General features: G+C 45.7%; 2 protein-coding genes across 3 annotated transcripts in view; one reads left to right on the top strand and one right to left on the bottom strand.

Annotated features, from left to right (window-relative positions):
- Positions 1–325: 325 nt before the first annotated feature.
- ADPRH (ADP-ribosylarginine hydrolase) lies at positions 326–14,063 on the top strand. Its single transcript, XM_026659033.2, has 4 exons — positions 326–411; positions 5,542–5,889; positions 9,072–9,432; positions 11,467–14,063. Exons 2-4 carry the CDS (start codon positions 5,547–5,549, stop codon positions 11,864–11,866), a joined length of 1,104 nt encoding a protein of 367 aa, XP_026514818.1. The 5' UTR covers positions 326–411; positions 5,542–5,546; the 3' UTR covers positions 11,867–14,063.
- Positions 14,064–14,422: 359 nt separating this feature from the next.
- The window catches only part of IGSF3 (immunoglobulin superfamily member 3), a 155,840-nt gene continuing 147,254 nt past the window's right edge, over positions 14,423–23,008 (bottom strand). For both annotated transcript variants that reach the window (XM_024209445.2, XM_024209444.2), the window contains exons 10-11: positions 21,356–21,787; positions 14,423–18,587 (exon numbers count right to left, since the gene is read on the bottom strand). In XM_024209445.2, the coding sequence (XP_024065213.1) occupies positions 18,337–18,587; positions 21,356–21,787 (683 nt within the window). In that variant the 3' untranslated portion in view covers positions 14,423–18,336. The remainder of the gene's footprint in view (positions 18,588–21,355; positions 21,788–23,008) is intronic.

The following is a 23,008-nucleotide window of genomic DNA, read 5'->3' as shown; positions in this document are numbered from 1 at the left end:
GTTAAACTCATGGGGAAATACTCATTTTTCTTTAGACTTGGTTTACGAGATTGTAAAATTATTCATCTTGAAAAACAAAGGACACAGAGGTATTCAGTTTGTCCCTTGGAGTCCAGAGCTACTTGAATTTCATAGTGTCAAGTTATCCCGGTGATGTTTTACCAGAAATGAAAATATTGTGTTGACTCTCACCCTACTAATTGGAGTGCCTAGCGCTGAATGTGAAATGAGCACATTAAGATGTGTCAAAAATTATGCGTGTTCAACACTGTAACAGACACGGTTGAGTGATCTTGCGCTTCTTCCAACAGAGAAAGACAAGACAGTATCATCAAACAATTGGCCCAGGAAAAGTATTGCCATTGGTGCGAGGTTCCAGTAATTGAAAATACGCAAGCCAACTCAGTTTGGGTGAGATTCCACTTATGTTTGGGCCTGTGATTTTTTTATTTATTTTAAACTTTTATATTCAAAAAAGCCTAAGGCGATGTGACTGTGCTGCATGTTTGCTGACCATGTTCTGACCTTTAAATCTGTCCCTAAGTTTGGCCTATCCTAGTTCTCTGGTTTTGGATGGATTGTGGGTTTTATGTTGTGTTAAAGCACCTAAGGCTTGAGATGGGATTTTTTTTTTTAATAAATCTAAAACCAAGTTTCTAAAAATCCCTTGACTCACTTAGAATGACTAACTCACACAAGCTGATCTGAAGGTGACTTCCTGTGTGATTTCTGCCAAGTCGCCTAACTTCGCTGTCCTTGGTCATAGAGTGGCTTAGGTAAATTTTCCCCATAATTGGTATTAAATTATACCAAGGGTTGGAGCACTAGTGCAGACAGACCACTGGCATTTTAAGCAAAGAATTGTCTGACCATGCTCAGGGTAGATCTAGACAACAGGCTGGTTAAAACCCCATGGCCCTGTCTACACTATTGCTCTAGCCAATGCTCGACCTGCAATGGGAGGCTTGTCTAAAATTCCTGACACAGATGCAACCTCTATACCTCCATCTGTAAGTTTTCCTACTTGTCCTCTTATTGCGTTTAAGCATCTTCAGTGATTTTGCACAGGTGCAACTGATTGGAACTAAGTATGCAAAAGCCTGATGTACACAAAGGAATGGGAGCCAGCTCACACTCTGAACTGGGCTGGTTCTGCAGGGATCTCAGAAGTGAAATGCAGCAAAAAGAAAGGGGTTGTCACTAAACTAACAGATCCAACTCTGAATACACACACAGGGTAGATCGAAGCAATAAGGGTGATTTCTATAAAATTCAACGGCAAAAAACCTACATTCAGGCAGAGTTAGGATTGCTTGGCGGCATGTCATCCCCTTGCAGAATGCTAAGCGGAGCAAAAGTCAAACGTCTAAAAACCAGGAAATGTAGAATTAAGGTTGTCCATGCAACCTTAACTGTGCCCTCTTTCAGCAATGCTCTAATATGCCCTGTTATCACACATACCTTTACTCTGCCAACCCCACAGTTGCTGAAAGGTTTAAACCTTTCACCTGCTTTTGCAGCCCATGCACTCTCACCCACACGAATCCATCTAATGCTATTAAAGGACAAAAAGGGAAAAAGTTGGATGAGCACTAGCTCCATTAGATCCTAGCACTCACAGAGGGGGCAATGAGACGGATTCAGGTACCCCCAAAGCAACAAGGCCTCCCACACCTCCGCTCATGAGGGGAAAAGGTGGGGCTCAGCCCCCCTCTCCCCCAGGGGCAAGAGCCCTTCAGATTTGGGCACACACATGGGAGGGAAGAATGTGGGGCCGACAGGTGCCCATCTGTATTCTCCCCCAGTCCCATGCCACTCATCCCAACAATCCAGTATCCCGCCCCTCCAATTCCCCTAACCCCCACGTCTCACTCAATTGCACCCCCAACCTCTCTCCCCTCCTCTATGACGCATCTCCAGCTATCCTTCTCCCCTTGCTGCAGCCCAAAACCCCTCTCCCCCTCTGCTCTGCCCCTTAATGCCCCTCCCTCCCAGGAAGCATTCATATGTTTAATTCCTCCCTCCCACCATCATGGAGTGTATGTACCCCATGCTGGCCCAACAACCAAGGGGTTAATACAGGCACTGCTGATTGGCAGCCTCACAGCAGCTGGGAGGATAAAAGGGCTGAGAAGCAGAGGGTGGGGTGGCTAAAAGAAGAGCGAGCAGACGGGCGAAAGGAATTCCTGTCAGCAAACTGCTAGAGAGCTACCAAGCAACAATACCCCAGGAAGGGTGGAACAGATCAATAGGCTGAAGAGCCTGCAGAGGCCTGGGGGAAGGTTGATGGTGCCTGTTAGGGGGCTTATTTTTTTACCCTTTTACTTCCCTGGTCCTTCTCGCATGAACAGAGAGCAACAATACCCGAAGTCCGAAGGTGCAAACAATTCAGTGTTTATTGGGGTGAACTTTCAGCAAGCATGATTCCAGTTTCCTTCCTCAGTGTACCCCTTCCCAACTCTGACACCATAGAGCCTTGCCTGTGTCCCTGTTCCCATTCCACCCACTCTTAGCGAAACATGATTCCAATAACCCCACCCCCATTTCCTGTTCCCATTCCCCTCCTTACTTCCTGATTGACTGCAGACTATATAGTAAAACTTAGTTTTGCTTAGCTATACCTTAACCAATCATTTTACTAAAATTTAACTAACCAATCCTAACACATTGTAACATAATTATTTAACCAATTATATCCCACCACCTTAATTGGTTTACACCCAACAAAATTAATTATACAGCAGACAAAAACAATTACAAAACCAGACAGAGATTATACAGACAAACAATAGGGAAGTGGAGACTACAGTTATAAAACAATACAGAAATGAGGATTTCACATCCCAGTTATTGATAAGAGAATCCTGTCTGGCAAGAACTCAATCAAACTAAGTTTCCTTTTAATCTTCTAGGCTCTTCCGTTTCTCTGGAGGTGATAGGAATATCAGGACAGGAATGTATTCCTAACAGCCCCAGATTGACTTATTTCCATGTGACTAGTCTGGAATGGGAGGATGTGACTGTTTGCTTCCCAGCTTATGGCTGGCCTCTGCTGCTTAGCCAAAGGCTTAGCCTAAAAACAGGGCCTCAGATTGTCACAGTACGAGAAGGCCCTTACATCGGCAAACAGTAATTTTAATTCTTTCTTGTATACCCCTGTAACTAGCTAAGTGATAAGAATACCCCTAAATTCTTAAAGTATAGGCCTTTGCAAACAGGCCTGAATATTTATATCCTAACAGTGCCCTGAGCTCCTTCCTGAGTCAATGAACACTGATCCTGCTTGTCTAGCTTGAGGGCCCTGAGCTGGAACCCAGTGCAGTGGTGAGCTGGGTTCCCTACCAACTCCCTGATGGCCTTGAGAACAGGGGTTTTTCAGATTCCTGGGCACCAGGAATAGACAGACAGAGTCCTGCTAAGCTGAGTGATCCGGTGCCAGTCCCACTTGGCCAGGAGGGGGCACTGTTGCACTGCCACACCAACTCCACCTCCTCTTCCCCCCCAAAAAATCTGCTACCCACGACTCTCAAATTGTAGCCACTCCGTCCAAACCTTTTGTTTTAGGTGGGGGTTTATGATTAACTTACTCTTAGTTATGTTAATTGAAGGGTGAATTCACAGCTCTTGGTCTCAGTGAGATCTGTGATTCATGTTCATATAATATCAAGGTTGGAAGGGACCTCAGGAGGTCATCTAGTCCAACCCCCTGCTCAAAGCAGGACCAATCCCCAGACAGATTTTTGCCCCAGATCCCCCATCAAGGATTGAACTCACAACCCTTTAGCAGGCCAAGGCTCAAACCACTGAGCTATCATTAGTACCTCTCAGTTGAACAGTACAAGGCAGAAGGAAATCGGTTTTAGAGGGGGAGGGCTGTAACTCGGCAACCCCTTGGTCAAAAGACCCCAAGTATGGATCACTAACACTAGCCCATGCCCCACATTTCAAAGCAATCTGAGTAACCGTTTGGATTGTAGAGCACTTACAAGCATCAGCCTTTAAAGCCTATAAACCGGAAGGAAAGGAAACCCTCTGGCCATTTTTCTGTATTGGCAGGTGTGCACTGTAAACAATGTCCATTTTCTCAAATCCTATCCTCAGTTCGTATCCCCCAAAGATTTAGTGGGTGTCACCACTATCTTGGGTAAAACTAGACAGATTGAGACCGTTTTGAACCGCCTCACATCAATAGTTTTATCTCTAGCTCTGTGCAAAAAAACCCCCATCATCAACAACACAAAAACCAACCGCAGATAGAAACTTTTTGAAAAATGGGTATTTTTTCAGGTCCTAAGTCTTCATAGCCCCTACCCTGCACTCTCTTGAGGCACACCAAATTTCAAAGGACTCCTACTAAGCATGTCAATTTTAGAAGACTTAGAAATGTTGATCTTTAAATGGAAGTTGTAATATAATCTTAACTCTGGGGCGCTGCTGGACCACTATAGTTACTCTTCAGAGTGCAACTGGACTTCGTTTTTGTTTTAAATCACTTTCTTAATCTATAGCAATTGATTAATAAGTTAACCTTTCACTTTTGATATGGTTTTCTTTGTTCATTTTTCTCAATGAAAATAGACCAAACAATTTCATGTTCAGGCTCTTAAGCATTTATCAAAATGCTACTATAACAAGGTGGCAAATCCTTCAGAGGGATATATGTTGGCTGGTTTTTGAATAAAGAAATGTTGGGTTAGCTTTATTTAAGTACAGATTTAATACAAAACCAACTAATCAACCAAGCTGAGGGTGTTATATGGAACACACTTAAAAAAAAAATCTAAATTTTAATACTTACAAATAACTTTATTCTCAATTGCATCTGTAATTTACCTGGCCAGGATGGCAGCAGCTGAATGTAGTTGGGAAGAGGAATGTGTACTTTGTCAGATCCTGAGAGAAACATGATATAGCTCAGGGGTCGGCAACCTTTCAGAAGTGGTGTGCCGAGTCTTCATTTATTCACTCTAATTTAAGGTTTCACGTGCCAGTAATACATTTTAATGTGATTAGAAGGTCTCTTTCTATAAGTCTATAATATATAACTAAACTATTGTTGTATGTAAAGTAAATAAGGTTTTTAAAATGTTTAAGAAGCTTCATTTAAAATTAAATTAAAATGCAGAGCCCCCCGGACCGGTGGCCAGGACCCGGGCAGTGTGAGTGCCACTGAAAATCAGCTTGCGTGCCGCCTTTGGCACATGTGCCATAGGTTGCCTACCCCTGGTTTAGGCCAAGGCCTAAAGCTGATGGAAGGCTGGTGTGGGATCTACTCTTGGTTCAGAATAGGGTTTGAATTTATATGTTTCCCAGTAGAACACCCACAGGCCATTCCCTACTGAGAAGCTAAACTAACCATACGGATTGTGAGGCAAAGTGTGCAAATACTGCATTTCAGAGCTATTTGTGCAAGTTAAATTGCCCAATGGGTGCAGAAAGGCTGAACGCTCCAGCTCTTAAGACTTTATGAGAGTGGCTCTTGCTTAACCAGATACACAATGAAGCCCCCTACCAAGCTAATGATACTTGTTTTCTTTTCAGAGTCCATGGGAAGTGGAGCCACCCTGAGGCACAGCATGAGTTCAGGTCTGATTGAGAACTACGTGGCAGCCATGGTGCTGAGCGCAGTTGGTGATACCCTGGGCTATTACAATAGAAAATGGGAGTTCCTGCAGAATGGCCAGGAGATTCACAGGCAGCTTGCACAAATGGGGGGGTTGGGAAACATCTGTATAGCAGGCTGGAAAGTCAGCGATGACACAGTGATGCACTTGGCTACAGCTGAAGCTCTGGTAGCTGCTGGGAAACAACCAAGTTTTCCAGAGCTCTATTCCCTTATAGCAAAGCACTACAAGGACTGTATGGATGACATGGATGGCAGAGCTCCAGGTAATCCTTCTGAAATTGTATCTGTACCATACAAAACAATGTTTCCTTCCTTTGTCTAATTTTCTCTCTCTCGTTCCCTCTTTAGTTAAGGCTGCCAGAGAGTGCCCCTGTTTTTAGTTGCTTATAACTTTACCAAACTAAGTGTTCAGGCTGAAATTTTACATGTGAGTGGTCTGCATCGGACTGATTTTTCTGGAAAGTTCCAAATAAAACGGTTCTGCCATTTCCAAGAACAAGATTGGGAAAAAGACATTGTTTTGCTAATATTCCTACAACAGTTTCTTTGAGAAGTTCTAGCACCTGCATGTTTGGATCTGGGACTTGAAATTTGGCAGGGAGGTGACCTTTATGTCAGGAATGTGCCTTTGCAATTCCTGTGAAAAATATGCCCACACATGGCCCACTTATAAGCCTTTGGGGGGAAAAAAAATCTCACTTTTACATATGCTCAGTAAAGACACTGTAGCGTTTGGCAGCTAAATTCCCTGAAGATTCTATCTGCACCGAGCATGCTCCAGCCCAGGGTGGAAGGGGCTAAACAGGATGCGACTGTCCCTGCTGGGGGGCCACTATAGGGCCTGGCACCAGACCTGAGAGCAGGAAGCCTTTTTGTCCTGTGCTCTCAGTGCCTCCCCACCTCCGCCCTGCTGGCACCCTGGCAGTGTGGAGGAGAAGCAGCCTGATCCAAATGCAGAGTGGACACGAGCTGGATTGGGGAGGGACAATGGAGGAAGTAGATTGGAACAAACTGCTCAGGGCTGGGGAAAAAACTGGCTAGCTAAATTGACTGGATATATAAGTAATACAATCAAAATAAAATATTTCAACATTATCAGTGAAATTTTTGGAATTTCTGTTCAGGGCCGCCCAGAGGATTCAGGGGACCTGGGGCAAAGTGGGGGGCGCTTCTGCTCACCGGGCAGTGCTCCGAGTCTGCGGCGGCGGTGGCGGGTCCTTCACTCGCTCCGCGTCTTCTGCAGCACTGAAGGACCCGCTGCCGAAATGCCGCCGAAGACCCGGAGCGACTGAAGGGCCCCCCGCCGCCGAAGTGCCACTGAAGACCCAGACCACTGCCGGGTGAGTAAAAATTAAAAAGGCGCCTCTAGCCAGGAAAGGGATTCTCGGCCAGGACTTGCGGGGCCCCTGTGGGGCCCAGGGCCTGGGGCAAATTGCCCCACTTGCGCCCCCCACCTCCCCCCCCCCCCGGGCGGCCCTGTTTCTGTTCCATGGGAAATTTCAGCTTTTCATTCTGATACAGAACTAGTAGAGGGTTTTGTTGGTTGGTTGGTTGTTTTGGGAATGTCCTGTGGAATTCCAATGTCCAGGCAGCTGTAGTGACCATGTAATTAAAGATAGTATGATATTCTATATGCACAAGGGGGCCAAATTAAGGTTTCATGGGCAACCTTAATTCTGGCATTTCCTAACTTTTCAGTACTTGGCTTTGGATCCTTAACATTCTTTTAACATACAGTAGAAACTCAGAGTTACGAACTCACCAGTCAATCACACACCTGATTTGGAACCGGAAGCGCACAATCAGACAGCAGCAGGGGAAAAAAAGCTAATACAGTACAGTACTGTGTTAAATGTAAACTACTAAAGAATTAAGGGAACGCAACATTTCTCTCCTGCACAGTAAAGTTTCAAAGTTGTGTTAAGTCAATGTTCAGTTGTAAACTTTTGAAAGAACAACCCTAACGTTTTGTTCAGAGTTACGAACAACCTCCATTCCCATAGTGTTCGTAACTCAGAGGTTCTACTGTAGTTTTTGGTCTGCAGTATACATCTTGTGCATACACATATACACAAAAATAACTATGCACCGTTAAGGCTACAAAATTTACACAGATGTGATATGAAATTAAGTACAAGAAAAGAGATAAGCCACATCAAATATTTTTTAAAACCACAATGATCTTTACCGGTAACACCTTAGTTTATTAAAATCTAAATCCCTTTTACTAGTTCTGCTGTGACAGCAGGACAATAAAGTACAGCAATCAGAGTTTAGCCTGTTTTACGTTCTAATTTTCCCACACTAGTACGATGCTGCAAAGTTTGGGTTGCAAACATTCATGGGGAATATATGGATGTTGGTGGAATGAGTAAATGGAGACATGAAATTTACCACTGATGATTTATACAATTCATGGAAACTTTGCAGTTGTTAGGCTATAAATATGCTTTGGACCTAAACTGATGAACACTCATGACTCCAGGTGAGCCGAAGGAAACTGCAGGTGCTTAGCAGCTTTGAAAATTAGCCCATCTCTGCTTAGGTAACAAAGTATGGACTGACGTACCTTACTTTAGGCACATTGACAATTTTTGCCACTGTCCTAGGTGGTTAAGAGAGAGTCTCTCTGTAGTTACAGCTGTAGCTAGCTTTCTGTTACAAGACTGATTTTTTACCCTTAACTTACATGTTCAAAACTTTCATCAAGCTACACCTCTACCTTGATATAACGCTGTCCTTTGGGAGCCAAAAAATCTTACCGCGTTACAGGTGAAACCGCGTTATATCAAACTTGCTTTGATCCGCCGGAGTGCGCAGCCCCGCCCCCCTGGAGCGCTGCTTTACCGCGTTATATCCAAATTCATGTTATATCGGGTCGCGTTATATCGGGGTAGAGGTGTATTTGAAATATTTTGCCAGAGAAGTTTTTAGGAGTTGTCTGACAAAATCTGTTGAGAGACAGAGTCTGGGGGTGGTGGGGAAATCAAAAAGATTGTTTAACTTTTTAAAATTAGTTATTTGCTTTCACACACTAAATTTGGCCTGGAAATGCCAAACTTGTTTTATTTTGTTGGCCTTGACAAGGACTGAGACTTTGATGCTGTCTTATATATTTCACACACACACACACACACACTCTCTCTCTCTCTCTCTAATGGGGGTTTCTGAAGCTTTTTCATACTTTTTTATAAATTAAGGTTAGTGTTGTCAGTGAGTTTGGTTTGGGATTATACAAGTTATTTCAGCAGTTGAAGTCAAGGGAAGTCGAGAGACATAGGTAAGCAAGGCAAATTAGGTTTTGATATGAAATTAGGAAAGGTATATAGGAAAGCTCCTTCCCTTCCCTGCCTATTCTCTGGCCTTCACCATTCCTCATTCTAAATGAACATTCTGGCCTATTGATCAAGGCTTCCCTTTATTAGTCTGTTTCCTTCCTGCACAGGTACTACCTGCGTTCAAAACGCACTGGGCCTGCAGCCAGACCAACCAGATGGCTGGAGGATTCCATTTAACAAGCATGAGGGAGGATGCGGGGCTGCCATGCGGTCCATGTGCATTGGGCTGAGGTTTTGTCATCCTGAGCAGTTGGACAGCTTGATTCAAGTCAGCATCGAGAGCGGTCGAATGACCCATCATCATCCAACTGGCTATCTGGGATCCCTGGCTTCTGCTCTCTTTACCGCCTATGCTGTGAATCGCAAGCCCCCTCACGAATGGGGGAAGGGATTGATGGAAGTGCTGCCGCAGGCTAAAGTCTACATCCAGAAGTCTGGCTACTTTGTGAAGGAGAACCTGAAGCACTGGTGAGCCAGGCTGGGTTCTGCTGGTGAGATGACTGGAATTTGTAGGCCCCCAAATGGTTGGTTACCAGTCTCTCCAGACTATCAAATGCAAGGCATTCAGCAACCTCAGCCATGGGGGTCTCAACACCGTTTTTTGAAAGGAGTCCGTTTCATGGATCCCAACAAGGAGGGTTCACTTCATGGCCCTTTTACACTGCCTTTGTGTCAATGAGAATCAGGCCCTAGGATAGGAAAGGTTTCTACCCCATCCCACAGCTTTCCTCTGCATTGCCCACTCCTGCATGTTCAGGCCTCCCTGCAGTCTTGTTGGAAGGTTATGAAAGTGCTTTACACACCCTAACGAACTAACTTTTCTAAATCCCTCTGTGAGGGAGGGAAGTATTGCTGTCCCTAGTGTTAGTGTGTAGGTGCTGGGGGCCTATGAGATACAGATCAGGCTAGATGATTTGGTGGTCGCTTCTGGCCTTAAACGCTATGAATATATGACTTTACAGATAGAGAAAGAGGGGATTAAGCAACTTGTCCTCCATTACACTTCAGTTCTCTAATGGGGCCAAAGAGAGAACCCAGCTCCCTGCATCTCAGCTACAAGACCATCCTTCCTCCCTAGAGCCTGAATGACTAGAGATTGGGGCTGTGGAGAACCTTAAATAGATCAGAGCCGAGCTCAACTCAGACAAGCACTCAAGGGTTCTGATGTTTCTTTGCTAAAACCAAACCTAGAATCTGAAAATCTTACGAGAGACCATGCTTCTCCATGAGCTATCCACTGGATATCATGCAGAACAGCCTCTCTGTTCAAACTGTACCGCTGATGTCAGACAGAGCTAGGGAGTGCAGAGGTGATTGAAACAGAGAGGGAGGGAATTATTCATGCTTTTCAGAATCTAACAAGGTTCTTTCTAAAAAAGAGGTGGCTTTGGGAAGAAGAAGGGGATTTTAACTTTATCCAAGCTAGTTCACATAGTCCTAGTTAGCTTAAAAACCAACACTTGGGGTCAGTTCCTCAGCTGGAGCGATGCAGATTTACACCAGTTGATCATGATCTTCAACAACAACTCAGTGAATACTAAAGTGATTTGTGAATATTTGTGACGAAGAAACAGCACGTTTGGTTCACTATTCTTTGTGAAGTATTCAGATGGCTGACAACCATTTGTGAAAAAACGTGAAATTTTCAAGAGTTGCACACAATTTTTAACACCAATGATTATTCGTTATTCAGAAATTTCCTGTAATATTTGTCATCCAACTATGGGGCAGAGATACCAGGACTACTTCTGTGGCCAATCACACACCACCAATAAATTCTCTAGTGGACACTTCAAACAAACCATAGGCTGAAATTTGGTTGTGTAAACTGTTTGGCAAATTCCAAATTGACAGTAATCAGGATTGGCTCATCAGTAATTCAGAAAGGGGAAAACGGGGAGGCGTCGAGCTCTATCTTCCATCACTAATAGGTTATCTCAGCTTGGAAGAAAGCAGTCCCGAGGCAGCAGGCAAATTTATTTTTAGAGCTGGGGCTGAGGTGAGAAGGTCAGATACACGTTTTGAAAGCCCCCCCGAGTTTCAGATGTTTCCCCCAGCACATTAGGGCTTGGGGCAGAGGGCGGGCAGCTAAAATATTCTGATCTGGATCCTGGTTTGGACTCTGAATCCATTCACACACATAGTTTGTGGAGATGATCTGAATGCAGGATTTTGGTTCTCTCTACTTATTTTCTGTCACTTTGAATCTCTTGCAATGCAATGGGTTATTTATCCCAGTCGGTGCTCTACTGCCCTCTCCTGGAGGGAAGAGTCAAACGCTTAAGTGTTCCTCCCTTTGTGATTCTCATCCTCTCATAGCCTTTGTGTGGTGCCGCTAATGTCTCGAATTAGACAGGAGAGGTTTGCTGTTTGGTTTAGCAGGTGGGCTGAGTTCGCTCTCTCATGTTTTTTGCTGACAGCTGTGGTGTCCATCTGTTTAAACAGAAATGCTGCCTACTGCTGCTCTGGGACTTTTGCTTACTTTTCTCTCCTGTTTTGTAGGTCCTACTTTGAAGAACAGTGGAAAAGATACCTGGAGTCCAGGGGAATTTCAGATGGAGTGTCTGTTCCTACCTTCCCCCCCATATATGGCGTGAAGGAGCGAGATGAATTCTATGTCTCCCTGAGCTTCTCTGGCTGGGGCGGCAGTAGTGGGCATGATGCCCCAATGATTGCCTACGATGCCATACTTGGCGCTGGAAACTCCTGGACGGAGCTCGCTCACCGGGCTTTTTTCCATGGTGGGGACTCCGATTCTACAGCAGCCATTGCCGCGTGCTGGTGGGGGGCCATGTATGGCTTTAAAGGAGTCAATGTATCCCTCTATAGAGAACTGGAATACAGAGAGAGGCTGGAGAAAATAGCTAAGGCCCTGTATGAGGTCAGCCAGCCAGAGGGCTAGTCCAAGCAGAGAGGTGGTTCTAGAGTTCACAAGACAAAACTAAACTTTACAAAGGTCCCTGTATAGCTTGCGGGGCGAGGGGAGGGTTAGATTGATCTTGGACTGTACTTTACGACCCATCTACCTGCAGCTCCTGATCCACCCAGGCAATGCTTGTGCTTCAGCAGTCTGTCTAGCCACTGCCTAGTACTAGAATAACAGGATTAAGGATGAAAGTGTGAGGGGGAAATCTGGCATAGCAGCTGTGTTCACTCTTTTTTTTTTTTTTTTTGCCACTGCTAGCAGAAATGCAATCTCAGAAGCACCAAAGAGCAACGCATGGTCAGCCAGGTTTGGATTTTGTCAGTAACAGTAAAAGAATTTGGTACTGGGTTGCGTTTGAGTGAAATTTTATATTCCTCCACAGAACAGAACCAGCACAGAGTGCTAGTGCCAGCCTTCCCTTCTCTCACATCCCAGTGCACTCACCCCAGACACGTAGTGAGCACCTCGACAGCTGAGAGGGGAATAGTCTCTAGGGCCCATTCAACCCTTGGTCCTAAGGGACCAATTAGTGCGAAGCCCGAGGGTGGATTTTCACATCTTTAGTGTGGGGAAATGCATTTTTCTGCTTTAAGAATGGTCATTTGGCATTTGTTTAAAACCTAATTTCACAGCGTCTCTAACCAATTGCAGAATTTCAAGACCTTTTGTTATGATTAAATAAAAATGTCATTATCTCTTGCCTACTGCCGTTAAGGGGGAAGTTAAATCCACATACAGTCTTACCATTCACTTAGGGTAATTCTAACATTAGGGACAGAATTTGCACCTTACTTCATCAAACTGGATCTCATTATGAAGAATTAGAAATAGGAAATGCCGCTTGCTTCCATATCCCAATTAAGAGTTGAGACCTTTAGAGCTGTTGAAAGATGTTCTTTTCTCAAAATTTTATGTAACTGCTAACACCTTTGAAAGTTTCTTGCTTTTCTGTGCAAACAGCTGAATTCTGTGTGTCTTACTCCCAAGATGGCAGCTTTCAAGCTGATCATCATTTATCCTATTTAAGATCCTTTACAAAAGAATAAAATTATTACAAAATGTAATCTGATAATGCAGAACAATTCTGCTCTATGTGAAACAGTCTAGATTTGCAAATGAATAGAAGATAGCTGCTGCTTCACCATGTCAGAGGTTCGCCATTGTGCCTTTTGATGAATTTGCAGCAGATATCAAGGAAATGCTGGAAGCGTATGAACGAGTTTCCAAATGAGAGGGAAAAGAGACTTGCAGTTCTGTACTTTTGCCTGGGGTGACCTCTGGTTTTTAAGTGCTCTGTCTATAATTAAATAAAAGCAAATCTTTGGCAAATGGAAGATAAAGCACATATTTCTCATCTGAAACTGTTTATTGGTGTTCCATTTTGTCCTTCGTTCTCACGAGAGAGAAAGAATGAGTTGTATGCATCCCTGACCAAACTTAGTGCTCAGGTCACTGAGGGTATATTTATTCTTCCCTCAAAGCGCTGCAATGTAACGCTAAGAGCTTTTGTGCTTGCATTGAGGAGACAGGACCCCTGTGCCTAAAAGGACAAAGGTAAAGGCAAGGAGAAGATGGACAGATACTGTTAGGAAAGTGAAGGCCACACAACATTGTTTGTTAACTGTGCTGAAGTGGTTTGTTTTTGTAAGGATAGTGTGAATGTTTCCCCCCGCCCCCTCCAGAACGTATTTCTGCACAAGTCCGGGCTCCCATTGCTATAGCAGTCATGGAAGGAGGCATCTGCCCATTTATCAAATTCAGACTTGGAAAACTGTTTCCTGCCCCCAAATCTGTAAAACAAGCCTAAACTAGTACCACAAGAGCAACGTACCTTAGTACATATTCCCTCCTCTCCAGACTCCTTGTCAAGGGAACTGCTGAGGAAAACTTTAGTGGTGGACTTGGTCCGTGGATCCAGAAGCCTTGTAGTTTTGTGTTTGCATTTAGTCATCAAAATAATTTACCCTTAGCCTCCCCATCCCAAAAGACAGCAAGGGGCTACTATCACTGGGAAAAGAGAAGTCATAAGCCAGGGATGTATGGGGGAGGCCTCTGTCTTCTGAGAGACGCTTTATCCCAGTTATATGGTGGGCAGGAGTTAAACACATGCACATGTGGAAAGCATACATTCAGCAGCTAGGCAACCTGGACCTCAGTGTCGTCCCCCCCCCAACTCCCCCTGCCAAAGAACCTCAGGAGATATGAGTAGGACTGGCTGGAAAAAGCTAGTATTTCATGACCATTTTTTAAGAAATAAAAAGTTTTGTTAAAACTTGTGGTTTTTTGTTTTGTTTTATACCAAAAAATGTAAGTTTTGTTACATTCTAACCTCCCAACCAAAACCCCACTTTGTCTCAGTGTAAAAAACAAAGTGAAAGAAAATGGGTGTTTCTGCCAACAAAATGAAATTTAAAAAGCTTAGTTGAAAACCAAAACATCTCAACCAACATGAATTTATTTATTTTATTTATTTATTTGTTTTGTGTGTGGCAGAAGTCATTTTGGTCACAGACATTTCTGACAACCCCCCCCCTTTTTTTTTAATTAAAAAAACTGCTCTAGTCCTGAGTGTTTTAGGGGAAAGCAGCTGCACCAGGACCTCAGTGTAGATCTCGTTGGGCACATCCACGGTGTTCCAGAAGTAAGCAGGTCTCTAGGCCACATTGTGCAGTCTGGGTACTGCCCAGCATAGAACTCCCACATGGTTCTCTGCTACACAGTCAGCATTGCTGTTTATCCCACAGACCACTCCCCCTGCACTTCAGTTGCCACCTATTTTGAGCTGTAGTGGGAGACCCAACCCATGGGGATCTATCCCCGTGGCCCTGCGCATACACCCGCCCACCTGTGCATGGCCATCCTTCTGCAGCTACTCAGTCCCTGTTTTAGAACATTCCATGCACTCCCCTCTCCTGCTTGGGTCCATTTAGGGAAATGTGGTGGGCAGAGGGAAGAGGAATTTGTATTTGTGCAAACTCCTGAAAATGTGATCCTTAAATGGGTGCTTCAGTTTCACCAGCCACAGAATGGAGGTGCTGACAAGGCAGTTTTACAAAAGGTTGGCCAGATTCTTGCACTGTCAATAAAAATGGTTTTAGTACTGAGGTGCCACCCATGTTCTTTCCGGATTGCACACAAATGGATTGCACACAGGAACACAAGGCCAAAGAAAGGGCCGGCTCCTTCCTGTTTTGAACTTTGATGGGATCTGTAGGAGTGTGTTCTAAGGCAACTTCTGTATTAGCCAGCTCTCTGAGCAAGCCAGGGCAAGTTATCCTGCCATATCACAGGGGCTGTGCGCCCTGGGACCCAGCATGAGAGCATAGCTGTCAGCAGAAAACCTAAAGCCAGAATTCACCTAGAAATGAGCAGCTCTAGAAAGTTCTCAGAAGTCAACATTAGCCTTTCCTCTGACCCCATTATAGCTGCCACCCTCCTGGTTGCTTATTATATACTTTCCTCACCAAAACTGCCAAGCGCATGGTTAGAATCCAAAGGCCTGATTACATCTCGATTTGACACAGCTCAGATGCCATTCGGAAGCTCCCTCTTGGCTAGCAGTGCATGAGTATGTGTGCATGCATGAGAAAATAAAGCACATTGAAAACCCATATCACACAAAACCAGCAACAAACATTCATCACGATTTCAACACAGTTTACTACAGCTCTCAGGTGTGTTGTATAAAACATGTTTAGTGCAACATAGTACAAAGCTCTTTTAAAAAAAAATCCCAAACAGTTTTCCACATCATGCATGGACAGGTTTTTCTCTTTGCTTCTTGGCTCATTACAGAAAGTTAAAGCAGAGAAAAAGTTGTTTGAAAAACTTCATGATAAAAGTTGTTGCAGGAAGAGTCTAGTTTATAAAAAAAAAAGTGAGACTGGGCAATATGTTGCCAGCACAACTGATAAGTCATATTCCAGGTAAACTTGTGTAACCACAAACGCTGCTTAGAGGGAAATCCCATCTAATGGCCCTCAGGAATGCACCTGCTTAAGAGAGACAAGCCGTGGAAGGGAATGTTTCTGGCCACTGGAGGGCACTGTGGAACAGCTTTCCATGGAAAGAGGGAAGCAATGCTAGTCAGAAAGGATGGAGAGAGATGTAGAGGCTACTGGGTCAATACAGCAGATTTCCAGTGCACAGCTGAGCAGCAATGTTCTCTTAGGGCAGGAAAGGCTCCTGTTGATGTCTTTTTTTCCTTTTAAAACTGAAATGAGTTGCACTTCCTGCCCTGAAGCAGTATGTACAGGAGATTTTACATTTATAAAACAATACCCACTGGCTTTGGGGCTGCTGTTTGGTTGGTTTTTTTTGGTTGGTTCTTCATTTCCATTCGCTTTTCAATCCTCCCTTCTGAGCAGACCCTCCAGATATCCAAGGGGGAGGAGTGTCTGAGTGTATATTAGAGAGCAATATTATACATACAGAGGGGCTGCTAAGCAGTAACTATTTGATGGAGGGAGACACAGCAAATTCCTTCCTCATAAGGAAAGGGATGTCTTAAAACTAACGTTAGGTGGACTCTCCCTCCAGTGGAGTGAGGCTTTTATGCACACGTATGTAGTATAGACACACACCCCCTCTCCTCCATCTATGGAGAGATTCTACATGGTGTAGATTTCTGTGCGGGCTCTTCACTTGCACTGAAACATCAGAGCATCATGGTTTAACCTACTGGCCCCGCAGAGTTCTCAGAGCAGGGCTGCTCTATCATGGACCCGCCAGCTCCTTCTCTCTTGAGGAAGGATAGTCCTATTGGCTTGGAGAGGGCAGTGGCTGCGGGAATGGCCCCTCACAGACACATGGGGATGGGGAAAGAGGGTGTGTGGTATATCCCCACTTGGATTTAGACACTCCACAAAAGACAAACAACGGCCAGGTTTTCCAGGAAGACATCAAGGAAGACACTGAAAGGCCATTTTAGGCCATTGTTCCACCCCTTCCACCCGACATACACCAAGGACGTGTCAGAGGAGGCAGTTTCCTACACCAGATGTGCTGGGGTACTTGGCTTACTGGGTAGTGGAATTCGGGTCCTCCAATTATACAGAGCCCCCATTTGGTTTTTAACCGCTGTATCTTTCACGGAAAGAACAGCACTTACTGCCCCAGCACTTGGTTACAATAAAGATCAGGTGACTTTGGGGGGTTGCGGGGAAAAGGGTTGTTCTCCTAGAGAAATAAAGCCAAAACAACAGAAAATGGCACAAAAACACACAAGAGAAGGGAGAGAGGCTTGGTTTCTTTCCAGAGGGCATAGTAGCACCCGGGGAGCAAATCCCTCCAGCAGCCTCCTTGCCTGGTTTCAACTCACATTGGTAATTAGTGCAAGTCCTTGGAAACAACATGAAACCTGGTCATTAATTCCACACTCCCATTGCCCAGTGTGTGGCTGTAACATACCACCCTTGCAGAATAATTCAAATATAATGAATCCCAGTCAATGGAGCCTCCCTCTCCCCCGCTTCCTAAAGTCATTACTTTGGTCAAGCTGACGAGGTTGGATCCAGCCGTCTGGCCCCACGTGACTGGAGCACGCAGGCAGCCCAGCCTCAACCCTGCCACCTCTGAGAGAATGGCAGCGCGGTTTAGTAAAACCAGGTGGGGGAAGACTTTTGTCCCTGGTAAGCTGGGCTTTCTGGGGAGTCTTCTCCTTGCTAGTGGCAGGGCCAGAGTGTCCCATGGCCCCAGGCACACACAGTCCTTTGGACCAAACCAGGCTGCTTTAGTCCTGACTGCAAGTGGCCCGAGCGTCCAATCCTGTCCAAGGACAAGACGACACCTCCCAAATGAAGCCCTGCATACATGCTAAATCCTCAAAGAAAGGAGAAACGTTTGGGATGCAGAAGTGGCTGAACTAGTCTCATCTTCGAGACGGACCTCGCCGAAACCCAGCTGCCCTCAAAGCGCAGTTCTGGTCCTGTTCACTTCAGAATAGTGAGCAGCTGGCTCAGTTCACCTTGGGGAAAGATTTTGTTCATTACAACATGAAGTCCAAGGAGGGACAAACAAAACTGATGTCAAGAAATGAATACTTTTACTCCAAAAAGAGCCCCAGAACACCCGGACCAGAGCGCCGAATGAAACTGCTCATGGTGCGACGGGGAGGGGAAGACGACAGTCGTTGGGTAACAAAAGCACAGTCCAAAGGACAACTACTGATGAGAACACAATGAACCCAAGAGGAAAATCCACTATGTACAGCAAGCACGTGGACTGTCCGTCCATCTCTGGACTAGTTTTGTTATCACAGGTGCTTGAGGAAGACTCGGACCCTCCAATCCCAGAGTTGGGGAACTCTGAAGGGCTCAGTCGTGGAGTCGAAGAACAGATGCTGAAACAAACTAAACAAGAACATCAAAACCTCTCCATTCCTTTGGGTTCCAGGTGTGTCTTTGCCTCTGTCTCTCTCTCTGTGGGTCGGTCTCAGCCTCTCCCCTTTAGTCTATAGTTCCCGGGTGGATGCTGAGGACGGGCGGCTCCAGGCAGGTGGGAGAGTAGTTGAGGTGCGGCTCTTTGATCCATAGCAAAGGGACCCCATTTTTACCCTCTGAGTTCTTGCTGGAGTTCCTGCTCTTGAATCGCACCAGTAGGATGGTGATGATCAGGATGCCGAAGATGGGGAAGGGGTAAAAGAACACAAAGTAGAAGAGGGCATCGTTGGAGCAGATAATGGACTGCAAAGTGGAGCCTGAAAGCAGAGACAAAGGAAGGAAAAAAACATGGAGCAATGAATCTTGGCCATTATCACCACTAGCCAGAGAATTGCCAAAGAGACAGTGATAACAGACCAGTGTGGAGATGGGAAGGCATTAAGGTCAGAATGGATTTTCAAATCTCTCCCTCCCACAAAAGTGCTCTTTCACTGCAGTAAATGTCAGCTGGAGGGGGCTTGTTTTCCTTGCCTGACACTTATTCCTTTATTTTAGACTCATATTCATCTCTGTACTCGAGAGGTGGGGTCAGGCCATATTTTACTCCTGTTGTGCAACCATTCAAACCTAGAAACTTTTTTTTTTTTTTTTAAATGAAAGCTCAGATTCTCATCTAATGCCACGACTCTGGGATCTGGGGCTTTAATAAAAACACCAAATATTGCAAGACTCGGCATCACAAAGCAATATCATCTCAGGGAAAGTTTCACCTTTTATTCTGTTTATTCTATTCTGAATAAAGTAGCTGAAGCCTGCAACTTTCATCAGGAGGACTTGCACCAAGCTAGCTTAGTATAAAGAGCCTCTGAGTTTGTGGATGATGGGGTTTGGCTGAAAGGAGACAGTGGTACCCTGTTTCCCCGAAAATAAGACAGTGTCTTATATCAATTTTTGCTCCCAAAGATGCGCTAGGTCTTATTTTCAGGGGAGGTCTTATTTTTCCTGGAGCTTCGGGGCCTTATATTCCGGGGTGGCCTTATTATTGGGGAGGTCTTATTTTCGGGGGAATGCCTTATATTACAGCGAGAGGCAAAACTGGAAGTAGGTCTTATTTTCGGGGGATGTCTTACTTTCGGGGAAACACGGTAGCTCTGCTCTCTCCAGCTTCAATCCCAAAGGCTGCACTGATCTACCTTCCAGACAGGGCTCAGATCCCGCTCTACCACCTATTCTGGAAGAAGTTTCTATTTAAAGGGACAGTGCCCCAATGCAATACAAAATCCTATTTATGGAGATTCCTAGATGAGTCACACCCATGGCTGGGTGCTCGGCTTTGTCTTGCATGGCAGGGAGAGATGATGGAATAATGTGCAGGCACACCACAGCACACAATGCAACTGGCTCACCCAATAACTAGCCTGATATTCTTAGCTCTGATGCAGCCGCACAATTTGGTGCTTGAGGGGATGATTTACCCAGAGCAGATACTTGTTGGTATATTTATATCCCATGTATTCCATGCCCAGGTGACAGCAATCCTCCTTGGGGGGAAATGGAGGGGTTGGGGAAGGGAGACTGACTTCAAAGAGCGGTGCAGCCACATCTTAATTCTCCCTCCCCACCATACACATGCATTTAACTCCCTTATTTGAAGAGAGAGACATGAAATCTTCAGACCTTGGTCTCAGCGACACACAGGGTCACTGTGTGTGTCCCACCTACCACCGTCGTAAGTCAAGTGGCACCTTTTTCACTTCCCATTCCACTGGGAACAGAAAGGGCAGAGTGGCTCACTAGCGCTAGTGCTTAATACCCAGCCTCACTCGTGCTTCCACCTCTGTGATCCATTCCCAGATCTCCAGTGGGCGTGCCCATGGTGCCTCATTGCATCGCATAGTCCAAAAGACAGGGATAGCTCGAACCAAGCTTCCCCATCCTCAGCTCCGAAATGGGCCCTAGCAGGGAAACCAGCAGGGAAAGCAGAAAGGATAGCTGGCATGCTCAAAGGGCCCCTCCCCCGTCCACCTGAAATGCCAGGGGTGGCAAGAGAGCTGTGTGCAGCTCCAAGCACTGCAAAATCCACAGGACTTGCATCCAAAGCCAGTTTGCACCTTCTCACCCTATGCACTGGGAAAGGAAAGTGGAAATGCTGGACAGTTCAGCCTAGCACACACAAGGGCTCTCAGAACAGAAGAGAAGAAAGCAGCATGTGTGTCAAGCTCCTCAAAAGTTCCCAACAAGTCAGTCAGGCACAAGCGTCTCCCCTACAGAAGACAGTGCAGCCTCCCGCTGTGCAGATGACCCTTAGGATGTTGGATTTCATGCTGATGTACAGACAGTAGCTTGTCCCCACTGGGAGCACCTGGATCACTAGAGTTTGAGGAAGTGTCTCATCCTACACCCCTTGGGACATTAGCCCATGTCACAAAGCCAGTCACCTCAATTCAGTGCTTCTGGCTGTTACTTCTCAGGGATGCGGGAGAGGTCATGTGGGTCAGTGACAGACATTACGCTCCCAAGCTCCAGCACTACCTGACTTTTAATCGTGTTTCTGTCTTTTTTGGTTGTCAACGAATACAGCGCTGGTGAAAGGCACCAGGGTTGGGCACTCTGATGAACAAGCCCCTCCTTACCCACCGGAAAGGCAAAACATGAGCCATTTCAACTGCACTGTTGCCTCTGCCTGCCTCACCCCTAACCTGAAGGAGCCTCTTCAAAGCAGGACAGGACAATTCAGTCTCCATGGCCCATTCAATCCTTGGCCTCTCTGCCTTGATTGCCAACAAGGTGGGCCACTGGTGTCAATGGTGGACATGAGTCCCCAGGAACTAGCTTGAAACCCACCAACTCACGACATAGGGGACACCAGATGGGAATGACTTTGGGTCACTCCACATCTGAATCTATGTCAGAGGTGAAAGGCTCCATTATTAGTCCCTTAGCATGATGCCAGGAAGGTTGTAGGGCCTGGGGAGAACGGTCGCTTAGATACATTAACATCCACTTCTCCGCACAGTTCCATGTCTCAGTATCCCTGGTGGCCCCTGCCCCACCTCCCCATTGGAGCCATCTGACATCTTCTCACCTGTGTCCTGCACGTGAATAGTGACAGTGCCGGACTCTTCCTCAGCCAGCCTGTACCACACCCCCTTGGGGTCAGGCAGCCACTCCTCCACACGGCACGAGTAGTTGCCAGCATCAGCAGCGCCTGCCTGCAGCACCGTCAGTCGGTAGAGCACGGAGGAGAGCCTCTGGAAGCGCAGCCTGCCTTCAAAGCGACCTGCCTCCTGGCCAAACACTGCATCCGGGCCCACGCTTAGCAGGGCCTCCCTCTCCTCCTCTTCCTCCGTGCCACGGCTAACCCGGCCTCCTCCCTCTTTCATCCTCAGGTTGTACCAGGTCACAGCGAAGCGGGACTCTTGGCTGGAGCGTGACAGAATGCTGCAGTCCAGCGGGAAGGGCTCCTTCTCCAGCACCGTGAGGTTGGAGATGGCGGTATCCACCTGCAAGGTGGGATCTGACAGTTCGGAGACATTCATTAATGAAAGTGGAGAGAAAAACAGAACAAACTGTCTGAAATAGCTACCCCTTTCCAGCCCAAATGCACAGCCACATTGGGGGTGGCTGAAGTCCTGACCCCAGACTAAACCAGCCTATTCATGGCCACTGTACCATTTGTGGCCATCCTGTGCAAACATCCCCAGCGAACAATGCTCCATCTTGATCAGAGGGTTGAAATGGGAACTTTCCTATAGCACAGTTAGGCCTTATTTGTGCTACCCAGACAGACCCTGACAGCAACCTTCCAGGAAGAAGTGCACATGTGCATATACCGTCACATGGAAAAACTGTTACATCAGTTTAATTCATTTAGATGCATACAAAAATATGGAACTCCAAAAATTAGAGTGCTCCTATATTCACTCACATTGTGTATATTAAGGAACAATACTGCTCCATCATTAATGTTGCAAATAAACTTACATTATAAGCCTGATTTTTTTTCTCCTCAGCTCTAAAATTTATGAAAGCCATCATATATTAGGCCTCAATACTGATAAGTCTGATCTGGGGCCAAGGTTGATTTTTTTCTGAAAAAGCACAAAGTGAACTGGACAATGGGTTCCTAAATCATGATGACCCCCAGAACAGAGGTGTTAAATACAGTTCCAAGATTCTCAGGGTTGTGGTTTTCTGGGTGGGATGGTTTTTTTTTTTTTTTTTTTGGTGCCACTTTGCAGCAAACAAAGGGGAGGGATAAAGCTAGCTTCACCAGTTCCCCTAGCTGAGATCCAGGGCCCAGGACCTAAATTTAGTTGATTAAAATCAGATTTCAAGAGCAATTAACACTTGATTTAGTAACATCATCAGGGAACGTGGGCTCTCGAGAACCTACCACAGCACCTCAAAGAGCTGCTGGAGATCTAAGCTTTCATTTAAAGATTTAAGAATGCAGCTTCTAGCCCTTTTCTTTACACAGACTAAGTTCGAAGTGCAGCCAACTACAAGGGAATCTTTTCAATAGAAAAGTAATTTTTCCTCAAAAGCTTGGCAGGAGGTTCCCCCTCCTGCAGACCTCAGCGGGTCCAAAGGAAATAGGGGACTTCCCCTTTGATCTCTTCCCATGCAAAAACCCACCCTTAAGCCCCACTCAGCTTTTCTACCTTGTAGGCCACCTAAGTTCCATTTAAGGGAGCACTGCTCCTTCGTAGACCTCAGGAGGGTTTTTTGGCTGGCT

Source organism: Terrapene carolina, unplaced genomic scaffold, assembly GCF_002925995.2.
Source record: "Terrapene carolina triunguis isolate 2854851 unplaced genomic scaffold, T_m_triunguis-2.0 Scaffold558, whole genome shotgun sequence".
In the NCBI taxonomy this organism is placed as follows: domain Eukaryota; kingdom Metazoa; phylum Chordata; order Testudines; family Emydidae; genus Terrapene; species Terrapene triunguis.
This window is presented reverse-complemented; position numbering and strand designations above follow the sequence as displayed.